The sequence below is a fragment of the Macrosteles quadrilineatus genome, unplaced genomic scaffold (genome assembly GCF_028750875.1).
Source record: "Macrosteles quadrilineatus isolate MER2022 unplaced genomic scaffold, UCM_ALF_1.0 Scaffold_1__1_contigs__length_201487025, whole genome shotgun sequence".
Taxonomy (NCBI): domain Eukaryota; kingdom Metazoa; phylum Arthropoda; class Insecta; order Hemiptera; family Cicadellidae; genus Macrosteles; species Macrosteles quadrilineatus.
The window spans coordinates 184,146,335-184,162,702 of NW_026542594.1; the positions used below are offsets into that span (position 1 = coordinate 184,146,335).

General features: G+C 30.9%; 1 protein-coding gene across 2 annotated transcripts in view; it reads right to left on the bottom strand.

The window, feature by feature from the left end:
* LOC128991514 (TOX high mobility group box family member 4) overlaps positions 1-16,368 on the bottom strand; it is a 197,540-nt gene that overhangs the window by 33,251 nt on the left and 147,921 nt on the right. For both annotated transcript variants that reach the window (XR_008490659.1, XM_054414461.1), the window contains exons 3-5: positions 3,840-3,941; positions 2,351-2,466; positions 212-419 (exon numbers count right to left, since the gene is read on the bottom strand). Coding sequence is in view for 1 of the 2 variants with exons in the window: in XM_054414461.1 (XP_054270436.1) it covers positions 212-419; positions 2,351-2,466; positions 3,840-3,941 (426 nt within the window). In the remaining variant the exon portion in view is untranslated. The remainder of the gene's footprint in view (positions 1-211; positions 420-2,350; positions 2,467-3,839; positions 3,942-16,368) is intronic.

A 16,368-nucleotide genomic window follows, 5' to 3' on the forward strand; every position in this document is an offset into this window, starting at 1 on the left:
TGACTTTTGGGACCTTAAAATGAAATCCGGTTCTTTTCAGTGACTTCCATGACACCCCCCCCAAGTCAAATCAGTGATTTCTGTGATCGGTAGAAAGCCTGTGAATCAACTCATTTAGTGCCAATTGTGTCAAAAAATAGTCCATATTTTTTCCGAGACATTTTTGACAGAGAGTAAGAGTTTCCCCAAAGTCCCTATGCATTTTACTGACCAGTTGTGTGTGTGGTGTGCTGTCATCACTGTCGTCGCTGGTGGTGGTAGTCTCATGGTGGGGGTGTGGGGCGCCTGGCGGGGAATGTCCCTGGGGAGACCTGCCGTACGGGGGCCCCATGGTGTAGTGCGGCGGGGCCATCTGCATCTGGGATTGGGAGTGGCTGTATTGGGGTTGACCGTTGGCGGGGGGACTGCTGTAGCTGGCACTGCAAACGAGCATAATTTGTAAAGTTTTCCTTTAAAAACTGTAAATAGTTACGCACGAGTACAATACAGGGCCGCGGCGAGACAAAAGTGGCAACGTCGCAGCTCCGGCCTACCAAAACAGCTGTTGCACTAATTAATGGAGAGTCTGCGCAGTAGTTATGCTTTCAAATTTGTTATCATTGTTATTGCCATAGAGGCCGGCCGGTGCGACGTTGCCACACCAACCTTGTATTAGAGGAGGATATGGTCTAAACCATTTAGACTTGGTTTTTAGGAGATTTAAAAAAGCTTTTAAAGTGGTTTAAACTACTCAAAGTGTGTCAAGGATCAAATTAGTCGGTTTCATGCCGATGTCTGTGATGCCGCTACTAAGCTAGCAACACACACCCCAGTGTTGATAGTGTTTAGGTACAACGACACATACAAGTTGAAAAATATTTGAGGTACTGAAACTCAAACGAGGTACAGATGGTCAGGGTGCATCTTGTTTTCCAACTTAACATTTTAAATTTCAACTATTGGTTATTCGAGATTACAAAGTTTCATAAATATCGAGTGGAACAATTAAAAGATAACAGAACGATTTAGGAAAAGAATATTAGTGATTTTCTCTTTATTTGACCCAACAACCGTTTTCTTGACTTATCGTGTTTACTTACGGGACAACCTGTATAATATACATGTATATACATGTATATGTAAATGTATGAATACTACATGATATACTGTATGCATATTTTACAAATCCTAAACGTTTTAAGTTTACATAAACGTATTAAGGATATTACACAAAGAATTGCAGTGCACAAATACACATGATAGCATCACCCAATGTTTTACAGCTGTTAATCAAATAACATTCCTCTATTTCGCTTGTTTAAACTTGGTTTTAACTAAATTGAACTAACTAATTTGTTGGGTCAAGGATGATCTTATACAACAAGTAAAACAAATAAATATGAACTAACCTCAGTTAAAAATGAGATTAACAATAGTTATCACTTCAATAAAAAGTAAGGCTAAACTCTACCATAATTGTAATCCTCCTGACAGTTTATTTTTACATAAATAAAACTTAAATAAATTTTTAACAATGATAAACGTAAAAAATATACTGGTAAGGCTGTGCTTAATACATTTCATTTCAAACATAATAGCTGTCAACTGTAAATGTGAAATCATAAAGTGCTCAAAGACAAATTAAAGTGAGGTTATTCATTTGGCAATGAATAATAAGGTGCATGTCAAGATATTATCTGATCCACTATAAAAACATGTGGATCAACAACAAATCAGCTGTTTCTATTGTTGCTTTGACAGCTGACAAGATTGAAATCGTGGATAGAAACCAGATGTAGAAACCAGTTTGTTGGGGCTGAGATAGTTTTGAAATGAACTGTACATTGCTGGAGGCAAAGTTGTAACAGTAATTTATATCTTGGCCGTTTTGAAACACTATTGACTGCAATGACGAAATGTCTTTACAATTTCTTATGAGAAACATTAGGAATTTGAAAACTATGTATATGAGAAATCCCTTTCAAACTGTTAACAGAATTAAAGCTATAATAAGTTTGAAGAGTCAATTTATTGAAACAAATTAAATGTAAATATGTTATGTATAATAAAAGAGCTATTTGAGTTGGTGTGCAAAAAAATATTTTCTTAAATTAGGCCAAAACTTTTAAAACATAAAACTTCTTTTGGATCTCAAAAAACCAAATATTGTACGGCCCGGAAAAGACTTGCATAACCAGGTTTATTCCGGCTGGACAAAGAAAATGTTTTTGTTTTACAATTTCCATAAAATTTTCAAACTCTTTTAATGGGTAACCTGATTGAACATAATATGATTCGATATTGGTAGGAAACAATGTGAATGGGCAAGGTTTACACTGGTAGTGGCAGTTAAATGAGTAAATTTCATTACCTGACACTAATGCCCATATTATGGTCCTGGTACATCTGATGATTCTGTTGATGATAACCGTTACTAGGGTCACTCATACTGATGCTATCTGTGGTCTGGCTCATGTTCATGGACATCTGTAACAAACAAGAGATTATCATAATTTTTTTTAAATTTACCTATCGTATTTTAATCTTTAGGGTTTTTCGTAAGGGAACGGCTTAACCTCGAGAAACAGCTAGCCTTTTGTTGGATGATTTAATTTGATAGCAAAATGTCAAATGGCATCTTTGTCCAGGATCGCTTTTGCTTGGAATTGAACTAACAACCGTCCGATTTGAAGGCGAGAACTACACCTACTTCACTACCCAAACCAATACGTTGCTCAACAATGTTCCTGATGATTGCTGAGTGGATTTATGTAGTAAAAACGATACCATTGCCTACTCTAATACAAGGCCGCTGACAAAAGTGGCAACACCGCATTCCAGGCCGACAGAAACAGCTGTTGCGCTTATTGGAGCTTCTAAACAATGTTTATGTTTACACGTTTGGTTTTACTGCACGATTACTAGAAAAATACCGGTATGGATCATAAACATAAACAAATGACGTTTTTGGCCCGAAAATAAACATTATTTAACATTGCTTAAATGGAACTGCCAAAACATATGTTCAATGATATTAGTATAGGATTCGGGCCAACAACGTCATTTGTTTATATTTACGATCCATACCGGTATTTTTCTAGTAATCGTGTTTTACTGTTATTATCATTACAATAGGCCGGTGCGATGTTGCCACACACCAACGGCCTTGTATTAGAGGAGGCTACAACGATACTGAAAAACTGTATCGGGAGACGAACCAACGACATTTGCTGCCATAAATTCCCAGCTGAAAATTCATTTTTAATCGGACATATGTTTATTAATTTTGGTAAATTTCCTGAGTTAATCTTAACATATACATGTAACCCATTGCTATGTAAATTGAAACAAAAAAAGAACCCACTCTAAGCCAAAGTTATGAACACTATAACTTGTTTCAGCAAATATATGATTTATCATCACTTTGAAAATTTACCAAAGAAACTGAAGATTTGTTTGTTTGCTATACAAAGCTTCTTTATTCAATGACGTGTCATTCTTCATCATAGAATAATTTATAATAGTAGGATTATCAAAGCATATAACGTTATTGGATTTCTTGAAAATTGTGTATAGTTCCAAACATCTTAAAAAGTAAAAATGTAAAATAAAAATTACTAATTTATTTGTTTTTACATATCAACATTTTCTACAAACCAAATCCAACAAACCCTCATCTGATTAACGAGAATATTTACTAAATAAACATTTCTTTTCACAATGTAAACCTGCTGAAACAAAACAGAAAACTGCACTGTCAGGTTTTGGTTTTTCTAGTAATGAAAACAACTAATGAATATTTAGGTTAAAAAGTAAGCGTTTACTAGTGGCGGCAATTAGGGGTTAGTTTGTGTACTCACTGGGGGTTGGTGGTAACCCATGTTGGCTTGGGGGTGGTTTTGGTGGGGGTTGATCGGGGGGATGTCAAAATCCTCGTCTCCAAAACTTGGAGTGTGAAATGTCTGAAACAGAGGAATCATATGACGTTTATTGTGATCCAGTGGCTTTCATGTGTGGATAATATTATTGAAAATGTGAATCCTGTTGAAGACTATCAAAAATTTGCTATAAACTTAAAAAAAATGTGTAGTTTTTTACCGTATCAGGGAAAATATTTGCAAGCAGAGTTAACAATTAATTTAGTTAAGCACATGTTGTATACCTATATTTCACAATCAATTGAGAAAAAATTATTATTGATTGGAAGACAAAAAATGTATAGTTTATCAATCAGTTTGGTTTAAATAGAGTTGTCAAACTATTTTTGTGGTAGTGATACGTAAATATGTAAAAATCATTTTAAAATTGAGAGTTTTTCTCTTATTAAATTTAAGAAGCACGTATGCCTTATACAGATTTAAATTCAGAAATAAAGTAATTACGGGAGTCCAGTATTAAGCAATTGAACTACTCTAATTATACTAACGGGTGTAGTTTCATCTTAGAATTTTCAGTACGAGAACAATACAGTACTCATATTGGGAAAAAAATATTTATCAACTTTGAACATTGTCAGAAAGCCAATCATATTAATTAATTACTCTAAGTGAACATTAAATATGATTTATTAGTTTTTGGAATAATTTAATGTAGGGTTTTTAATTTCCTTTATTAAGATAACTGAAAAACAACCTTTTGAATTTATAAAAACATAACACAGAACAAATGTTTTACTAAAAGAGAAAATATGTTTTATCAAACGCACAAAGCAATTTTAAATGCAAACGGGAAAACGTTACGTTAATTATTTCTGATAAATTATAAAAGCTTTTAGCAGTGTCAAGCGTAGAATCATCTTCATATGCGAGCTCGGCAGAGTAAATTTATTCTTTTTCGAGTAATAAAAACAATATTGCAAAACGCGTTAGAAGTAGCATTTCTGCTAAAAACCGGCTGTGTTAGAATACGTGGAGATATTTCATATATTCCAATGAATAAAATGTCCCACGTTCATGTTTATTTAAAAAGCTCTGGAAAATTCAATCAGCGTCGACGAAAACATGGAATTTTAAAAGGTTATGTGCGGACCAGTGTTTGAATTATTCCAGATGATATTTTATAGGGGTTGGTTGAATAATACATAACTTGACGTATAAAGTAAAGGTACTTAGATTCACCAAAGTATTTATGCATTAAATTAAGCTAGAGAGCAAATATTTGCATTGGCGTGACAAAATTACATTTTGGTTTATTTTGTTGAATAACTACAAACTCAAAGAGCACTAGTTCAAGCACAGCATTAAAATAAGAAATAAGTATTTTTTTCCAATTACTCCTTTTGACTCTATGCTCTGTTTTAACCAGGGAAGGTGGTGTTAAACTCACACATTTAGTGACGAACTATATTTTTCATTGTACTGCAATATCATTGCCCTCAAGGACATAAGAACAGGAAAGGTATGTAGTATAAACACAAACAAATGACGTCACTAGTCCAGATCTTATACTAATAACATTAACACATGGTTTGGACGTTTTTTGACAGTTCCATTTTAATAATGCAGACAAGTTTACTTCAAACCCATCAAGTTATTTCGTTTATGACCCATCTTGATTCTATTCTAGTATTCGTAATTAACCTTATTAATTTACACGAAGATTTTTTCACTACCAAACTATACAAGTAAGCTTTTAAATGGGCCATGTACTTTGTTTTACCATTTATGTATAAACTAACTGATTTTACAGAACAAACTGTTGTATTTATCTATACAATTTAATTTTATAGTTGAGTGAAGTCCTTTAATAACGTATCCAATCAAAATCGATGTAATAATGAACTACATCGACAACTATTCTGGATGTAACAATCCAAATTTAAACGTCAGAAGAAACCCCTAAACACTAAACAGCTGATTTCCTTTCACATCAGTAGAATAACCAAAACAGCTGATTTCTTTAACTCCATATGATTTTTAGGGATAAAAATAGTTTACTTCTTCAAAGCCACTTACCGAATACACTAGATTATGAAATAGAATTATTTGAATACTAAAAACTATATAGTTAACTTAATTACGATCACTTTAGAAGAACAAATAAGCACTTTTTCAATTTGATAACAGCACAAAAATGCAAACCAAAACAACAAACTAGCAATGTAATTTTATGCAGGTAAGTGTGAGTTTGTTTTATTAAATTGTCAGTCGCCATCTTTGCGCCAACTCATCGGATACACAAACAAACACAGACGAGCAAACGCATATACTTGGCTTTGCAAACATTATTTTCCCCTTCAACGACAACACTTAAGTTTGTGTTCTTAGTCAGATTAAATTATTCGAGCAACAAAAGCTGATGTTGGCTGACAATTTTGTTTAAACAGCGTTTAGAATATTTCATAAAGCGTGTGTATTTAGTAAAAAAATATTTGACTGCTATAACAGGGAAAGACAATTCAATTTTGTAGTTTTTTTAGGTGCTCTTGGTGTATTTCTGATTGAATACTAGGGGTTTATATTAATAATTGGCTCTAACTTAACCTCAAACAGTGATGATGCAATGAGTCATGTGGAATCGGAAACGTAAAAAAACGTTTCCGTTAAAATATTTCATATGTTATGCCTTTAAGTTTTAGAAATGTTCTATGTGACTACCATACTTCTCTGAAAATTTGAACTAGTTTTAAAACAAGTTATTACTGATGCTACAAAATATAATTACGTTTTAGTAGTCGTTTACGACACAGAATTATATAGTTGTCTCATGTACGCAGTTATGAGAATCATAGTTGTTGTAGACGTATACGACACAAATTGAGATAAGTTTTTAGTCGTCTCATGAACACAGTTTATCAGACACCTAGTTTTAGTAGTCAAATAAGACACACAATGAGATAGATGTCTCACGAACACAGTTATTTAATTAGACACATAGTTGTAGTAGTCGCACGCGATACAAAATGAGATAGTTGTCTCATGTGCGAAGTTATTTAATGAGAACAAATTTTGGTTTAGTCGCACACGTCGCAAAAAGAGATAGTTGTCTCATGTAGATAGTTTTTAATGAGTCACCTATTTTTGGTAGTCGTATACGACACAAAATGAGATAGTTGTCTCATGTACACAGTTTGTCAATGGGACTAGCTGTAATAGTCATGAACGAAAAAAAGAGATAGATGTCTCATGAACAAAGTTATTGAATGATAAACATAGTTGTTGTAGTCACATAAGACAAAAGTGAGATAGTTGACTCATCTAGATATTTTTTAATGTACACCTAGTTTTACTAGTCGTACACGACACAAAATGAGATAGTTGTCTCATGTACAGAGTTAGTTAATGAGATTTGTAATGAGTCCCTTGCTTGATTGCGTTAGTCGTATGCTCCTCGTCGCTTTGATTTCCCTGCTTCAACTTTCAATATAATTATCAATTAACTAATGGAAATATTTAATGTTGTTTCATCAGTGTTAAATATATTCCAGAGTGTGCTTATAATTAAATTGGTTTCGCTTGTACACTGGATTGTTGGAAAACATTATTTTACAATGTAATGAAAATGTAATTAGTGATAATACTTATAAAGAGTATTAATACAATTTTGTTTGGTAAAAAATAGTTTTTAATTTTAAATGTATGGATGACTATGTTTGAGATTTAATTTTAAAGACTTAAACCACAAAAAAAGTGCAATTAACCATTAACCATACACCCAAGGAGACCTTGATGAAATTTACAATAAATAGAACTTTAAAATAATAGACAAATTTAATGTGCATTTACTTATAACTTATAATAGTTAAAGTGTATGACCTGTTTAACTACTATATTGTACATTACGCGTTTATTTTTAATACTTATTACCAATATACTATATATAGACTTTGAATGTCCCTGTCTGAGGCGTTTCAGCTTTGATACCATGACTTATGCGGTCTTTACAAATGATTACGAATTACATCAAATTACTGATTTAAAAATTCATGGAATTTTGAAAAGAAAAAAAAAAACATGATCACTAAAGAACACATATTTTATCAAGTGATATATTTATGCTAATTGTATACATAACTAAATACTCTAATTCAGTATTCAAAACATCCGATAACATATTCCAATTTAATTTAATTCCCGAACACTGTTTGCCTCCTTGGTCTAATCGTAATATTGTTTGTCTGATACATGCACAGTGTGTGTACCCTCTGCTTCCCTAAGTACAAATAGGTTCCTTTTAACAACGTTTGTATTTACAAACCCTTGCGGATATTTTGGTTCTCTCTAGCCACTATGTAGGGGTTCGTTGCTAGGTAAACATCAATTTTGAGGAAAACGTATTTAAATAGTTTCTAAACATATGGATATTTTGGTGCGGAAACATGAACAATTGTGTGAATTTTTGGACATTTTAAGATATTTTACTTTTGTGTTGCTGTAGGTAGTTATGGTTCATGTATTCAAAATATTTAAAATTGTAATTTGGTTGATTATTTTACAGTATTTAAACTTATCGTATGCTTAAGAATTCTAAGACTATTCGGTAAAGAGAGATGAAACGGTTACAAATGATAAAAAAAAACTATTATTTTTGCAATTTTTGGAATATTTATGGTCCCGATGCGCTAAGTAATTATGTAAACAAATTATTTAAATACAAAAGTAATAAAATAAATATCTGTTAAATGTTTACCGGTGATTGTTTTTTCCAAATTTCCAATGTGATATTTAAATGAGATATTTAAAAATCGTACAGAGTTTTTATGTATATTAGATTATTATTTGGTTTTAATTAATCAAGTAGGAAATGTCCATAAAATCGCCAAATGACAGATAAAAGAAACACGTGCATTCTGCATTCGAATCCACCAAACCCGAATAATTTTTAACCTAATCCGCAAAAAAACGAAAATTCAATTTTTAAAACGATTAATAAAATAATTCCATATGATAAGATAATCCTAAATTGCGGCCATAGTGAATGCAGAAACGGGGTGCAAATCCGCAAAAAGTAATATCTTCAGTATAAAATATTCATTTTTATAAGTTTAATTGGGGATTCAGCCGGGGTGAAATTAAAAACGCTATGTACGGATTATTTCATTTGCTGGAGTAATGATTGAAATTCATGCTTCGCTGAGTTCCACTGAAATCCTTCCATTTCCCAAACACTTTTCCCTCGACGGTACTACATGTTTTATTGGCCCGTAGGTTTTATTTATTTACGTTCGTAAATTGCACAGCTGATTGGCCGCTAGTTGATTACGTCATACTTGAGTCCGCGTCGCCGCGTCTATTGGTTAGGTGTAGAGTTTATGGAGAAATAATTTTTTGTCCTAGAACAGGTCGTTTTGCACACACGTTGTAGCATTATCACGTGGATAAAATCCATTGTTGATTTCGTGGGATTTGAGCCTAGAACCTCATGGACCGAAGTCCCGCGCTCCAACACTAGTAGACGGACAGGATTTTACCCTTTGTCTTCATGATAAAACGTCTACCAAACATGAAGCTACTTATTTTATCCAGTTTATTTCTAGTTCCATCACTATATACCCAAATCATCTGTTGATGGGAGTGAAAGTAAGCGTATTTTGGCCAAATGTGAATTACTATGAAAAAATAATGACACTGTCCAATAGCTTCGAAGTTTCGTTACTGATTAAAAAATTCAGTTTATTTTATAAGGAATAATTTAGGACTGCTAGGCCCAGTTTAGAAAGCTTATGATGTCTTCAGGTTTGAACTGGTATTATTATTCCACGGTTATTATTTTACCTTTGTATTTTTTCAGTTCCCCATAAGTCATTCTGGAATGAGAGCCTAACTGAGCAAATTATATTGAAAAAAAAACGTCAACATGCAACTAACCATGCAATAAGCAGATTTAATTACGTAGTCAATGTTTTGAAAACTAATCACATCCAGCGATTAATATTTACGAATAAATGTTGCACTAAACTTGTAAAAAAAATATGTGTAATTTAGTTGTAAAATATCTGTAAGTCTTAATTTTGCTTAAATCTTTTCAAATCATGTCAAGGTAAAAAAAAAAAAAAAACTGGAACATAAGCTATTAAGTTTTGTTCGTATTTAAATGTTAGAAGGAATTGCAATAGAATATTATATATTTTAAAATTGAAAATAAAAATATAGTAGGCCTACTAAAGAAATACTATTATAAATTTAAAATAACATATTTTACATATTGACCTTTAGTATTTTAAAAGCTAGAATTGCATTAAATTATTTTACCAGTATCTCCAATATAAATAAAGGTACTATATCGTTTTATTGTGAACACTTTAAATACATAAAGCTCTTTACTTTTTTTTTATAAACGACCGAACATCAAAAACGTTCCATTTGATGTAATCCACTGTTGAAATTTACGAAATGAAAAGCAAACAGCTCGTATTACAAAATAAAAAGTTACAGAAAGTAAAACACTCATGATGTTATGAAATTCAAGAGATGTTATTGTAAATAATTTGTGCAGCTAATGTAAAGGGCTCAAATAACGACCTCTCTCGGTTTTTGCCCCCCCTTCCCCCCTTTTTACTCCCCTCTCACCCTTCCACGCATTTCTGATTTCATGGATTATGATTGCTTGTGTTCGTCAAATGGTGTTTGATTTCTTAGTTACACACTTCGCCAAGTCGGTTTGGTTTGCATTCAATATTAGGTACAGAGTGATTCACAAATTAAAAAGGGTTCGTGATTCATTTTACGTTCTCTCCTCATATTGTTCCATGGAGTTACAAATACGATGTTACATTACTGATGGTTACTTAGAGGTTTACAAATTGAAAAGGTTTCATTTTACCTGATATGCATACCCATAATGTACAATTTACAACTGTTTACAACAGCTGATTTATATTTCCTAGAGACTAAAAATGATTTTTACTCCCTAGAGAGTAAAAATTCTACTTTTGACCCGCAACGCATGCATTAAAAACTACTGCTTTTGCTGCAGTATGACAAAAAATGTGTTGTTTTGTAGAGAAATTTACAGCATTAATTCTTTATACAAATGTTCTTAATAATTACATAACAAAAGATGGATCTTTGTACAAACAAATTAAGTTAGTCCTCATAAATTTGAATTTAAAGAGGATTCTGAGTGGAACAAGGATAATGCAAGTTTTACAGGACGGCTAGGGAGTGATAAATACGTATTCAGAATAGCCAACTTAACAAATTGCTTTCATTCTTCTAGCAAATATTGTATTATACTATCTATCTATTATTACTCGGTGTGCCTTTAGTGTAAAGCTATTGAAATAATCTGAAATGGAACTTCTTTACTAATTTGTTAGTACAACATCAATTCATAAAACTTATTTTTAGTTTATCCTGAAACATGTGTTTTACCAGATGATAATAAATTTCCTGTCAATAAGAAAAAGTTGTTGACATGAAAGTTCGCGGAACGTCCAAACGTTTCTAAGTAAACATGCTTTATAAGGAAGGTGTATTTCGAAATTAATTAAATTTATTCAGTGGTTTAATTGAAATATTTGTAAAAATTGACCGTCTTGTTTTTGTGCTATGCTATTTCTACTAATATAATTTAAATTAGAAATAATTAAATAAATAATTAGAGTTTTATAATGTCAAAAAGTCGCTATTTTCATTTTGGGTACTTTTCTTACACCAAGTGTTTTGACTACGTTTTCAGTGGTGACGGAACTCCTCCCGTATTCAAGGGACCAAATTATCTTCATTTACCTAAATACTCTATGAAACCTAACCTCCTAGTTTTTACCCCACATATTTAACATGTTATTAATATTAAATTACCTAAAACGACAAACAAAACCATACAAAAACAATTAAACTAAAAACTAAACAAAGCTACTCTTATCAGATAACTCAAAAACCCTTTAATTGTTGTCAAAATTTTCACTGCCTTATATGTCGATACTTTGTAGGATAATTTATGTAAAATATGCAAAAAATTAATAAAAAATAAAATGTTAGTTTTCTATCGTTAAAGTTGGTCAGAAATTATTAATTTTATATAATCTCACATCGTTGAAGGCTGAACGCACATCTTCTAAAACTGGTTGTAGCTTTGAAAATTCAATTGAAATGGCTTTGGCCCTATTATAGTCAAAGGTGATATCATCAAAGTCAAAATAAAACATTGAACAACTCCTTAGAACTAATAATAAGGGGTGCACTTCCATATCTGTTGGCACAAACAACCGAATGAGTAATATTGATTATTCGATTGTTTAATTCGATATATCGTTTGGTTAGTTAGGTTAGGTTAACCTTACCTAACTAACCAAACGATATAACAAATAATCGATATATCGATCGATATTTTCATTCGGTTGTTTGTGCCAACAGATATGGAAGTGTACCCATAATAAGACCAAATGAACTCAAATAACAACTAATATCCAAAGAGACAGACATTTGAATTTAATAAAGAATTTACGTTAAACGTTCACAAAATATGAAATCGAGTTTAAACCAAGGTCAATATTTTTAGATGGTTTTGTTTATTTGTAACGTTGTCTCCCCGGCTGCTTATACTCCCTTCCATCGGCTTCGGGCAATTTATGATTTCTGTTTTATTTTCCTTCCCCCAACAACAAATCAGAACGCATGTTTAGCCCTTCCCCTCTGGCTTAAACAGTGTTGCCAAATTTCCTCGTGTACAACAGCATTGTTTTGTGTTTTGAAAATGTTGCTTTATTTGTTAAATTATGTTCACAAAGTAAAAACACAAATTAATTTACCCTACACATTCAGATAATAAAATATTGAATACATAACGTGTATTTTGATTAAGATTTGATATATATTAAACTAAAAATGTTTTTAAAAAGCTTAAAAAACAATGAAGCATATTGTTTGGTTAAAACTACAACAAAATCGTAATTTAAAAAGTTGTACAACTTAGCATTACTTTTTTATATACCGGTAAGCATTATCATTGTTTGTTTTTTGTGTTTTTTTTTACAAAAAATTGCGAATATTCTTTTATCTACTTTTTCATCCGAAGAGCAACACTTGTATTGATAAAACTATAAGAATATTTGACTAACAAAATTTTACATAGCCTAATATTCATGGAACCGAAATAGGTAACCGACCCAAATATGACTTGCGACAGAAAATAAGAATATATATTTATGTTCTGTAATTCGTCTGTCAGGTTTGTAACTTTTCTGTCGAAGTGTATCGCTATGTGCACGCTATGTGTCTACCATGTCTGTCAAAATATGTAAAATAGATTCAGATTCTTTTTGATCATTAAATACACTCAATTCAATAGATCTGTTCGTGCAATATGCAATAAAATGCAATGCAAAACATTAAATTCTCTAGAAATAAAATCACGCAATCATGATACAACAATGTTAGAGGAAATCTTAACGAAGAGTTTACAATGGATATATTTATATAGCTATGTGGCTAAGATACACAATTTACATTTTTTAAGTTTATTTACTGTCAATTGAACTGACCAGAAAAATAATAACTCTTGGTCCCAAGTGACAATTTTGTAAAACATGAAAAATAAAACTCATCATAATAGTTTTGTCTGATTTTCGTACAATAATTTTAATAGCCAATTACCTAGTTTAAATGCTTTAATTTTGAACTACCTTGCGTCATTTTGACTTAAATCTAACAGTTATAAAATATATTGTGCTTAAATGTCAATTTCACCTTTGTCTTAAGATTTGTTTAATGGAAAATGTTGGACGTGTCTTACATTATAATTTTCATTAATTCAACCAAAGTAACTGCTATAAAAATATAATATCTGACATGACAATTCAGTGAATTTAAAAGTTTGTTTTAGAAAAATAAACTTTTCAGCACAAAGAGCATGCCAATAACTGCTACAGAAATTCTATAAAGATAAGATACAAAATAATTAGTTAAAAACATTATTTTATAACAAATCTATTATATGGCATAACATAGCTGTAATTTTTCATAAGTGTGTCATTTTTAACACTGACTATTTCATGATGGACGAGATATTTACTTTGTTACAATTATAATAATTTTATCATTTACAGTTCTTCTGGTAACACAGTATACTGTAAGACCTTTCCAGTTAGATGTAAGACTTGTTGTTAAAGTTGGAACAGCGCGAGTGTAGACGGATTTTCGAAAGTTTATCACATAAGAGAGCAGACTGAATAAATTATTCAGTTAGATAATGTCTGAATCCATAAAATATTCAGTAAATTACAAACTTTCCACCCGATCATCGATGCGACTTTGCACGTGTATAAAATCTTGTTCGAGTTTTAAGTTAAATGATTAATGTTCTAGAATGTAAATTAAAGTTTTCGAACATTTTTAACCATCATAAATGTATTGATACGGTATTGTTTAAAAATTGAGGTTTATAGTTGAAAAAGTAATAATTAAATCTTTCATTCTATATACTTTTGTCAAAAGGTTACAATTAAAAAGTGAACATATTGAAGAGAATAAATTGAAATACTGTTATTATTTGAATGTACCTTTAAAGGTTTCGTGATTTTCGGTTTCAAAGCTACAAATATCAGTCACAGCTGTCATAAGGTTGACAGGGAATGACAGCCCCTTCCCAGCTGTCAGTTCTGTTAAACTTATTGCTGTCCGGGTTTGACATTTAAAACGTGTTTGTTATACCAGTGTATTGAAGAAATGTGTGATTTACAATTCAAACTAGAGAATATTTTATATGATTGCTAGTAACAGCAGTTTCGTAAAACGGGGTTTTGGTGTGATGACAATGTGTAGTGACTTGCGTCTCATGCTAGAGATTGGCGGGTTCGATTCCCGACATCTAAAAATTTGAGTGGTTTGGATAGTTTTTCGCCAAGGAGTTGGTGGTTTTAAACACAGAATATCCTAGATTTTACACTAAAAATTATTGGGAGGAAGAATCATTGTATAAATTAAGAAGCGTAACAATGTTTCAAAGTAAATAAAGAAAAGGGGGTGGTAAAATAGTTGATAGACAAATAAAAGAAAGTTGGTTCATATTTTAAAGTTTTCTTTGCAAAAAAAAAGAAAAAATTGCAAGACTCTCATCGACTTACATATAATTTTTGATCTGAGCAGTAGGTAAAACCATTATTTATATATAGTATATATATTTATTTTTTCTCTCTTTTATTTGTCTATGTTTACTTAAATATTTTTCTTAACATTAATACTAAAGAACAATAAAACATAGTTACTCCTTCTCAAGTTTAGCAATCATTTTCTGACATTGTCTTTCTATTGGTTTTCCTGTATATAAAAAGAGATACATAATCAGGAATAACTGTGCTTTACAAAATATTTAAATAAATAAATTTAAAAACAAAACTTCTTAAAAAAGACAGTACAAAATCTTAAATTTAACTTCGTGTTTTTTATGTTTTATTCTAAACATTGGAAGTATACTCTTCCTCCTTGCAATACGGTAAACTAGCAATCTTAAAAAAATTTAAAAAATAGCTTTAAGGAATAAATAAAAAAAAATAATTATAAGACATATCAAGAAGTTTAAAAAATAAACTTTATTTATTATTCGTAAATAATAATACACCGACTAATAAAAGTTTCCAACAAATTTCCACTTTAATTATAAATCATCACTGGCTTTTAAAAAGGCTTTTAATTAATTAGGATGTTACGAAGCTTTTTGCGTAAAAACAAAACAACGTAAAAACATTTGCAATCATGAAAACATTCCATCAGTGGAAAGTTTATTTAATTAATGTTTCATTTTTATAAAGTGAATTCGCTAAATTATAAAACACAAAAATATGCGTTGTTTATGTTTAAAAAAAATGTAAACAATTTTTATTTTTGTAATTACGTAGTTGAAACAAATGGTTATATTTGGACACGTCTGAACTTGTTTGCTTTTAATTGGTGTAGTTGTTTTAAGTATGAAATTCGTTGGGATATGAATTAGATTTATTGTAATAATAACTAACACAGGTTTAATGTATGACTAATTAGAAGGAAAGATCCAGCATTGCTTGTTTTCTTATTCACATTAATATCGTAACATTTTGTTTTTAATGTTTTTAACGGTTGGTTACCCTGTGAATTACATGTTTTCGATTAACATATTCTTGTTAAAACAGTTTATAATGATAAAGTAAACATTTTAACTCAAGAGCTAAAAAAGTGAAACTCTTGTAAATTTGATAAGAATTTTGACTTTATAAACTTATGTGACTACAAAATTTGTGGGCTACAAAAGTTTATAAAGTAAAAATTTTCTTTATGTTTGTAATTTTGTTGTTCGCCAACCATTGTTAAATATATTGCTCAGCAGCATTTTAGGAATTAGTACTGCTCTCTTAGCCACTTAAATCTTTAATTATATTGTTATTGGTATTTTATAACTATTGCTCATCAACAATAGTTTTACAATAAAGTAGATCACAAATCAATACTCTTCTATTCATGCTAATTTTCACAAGTA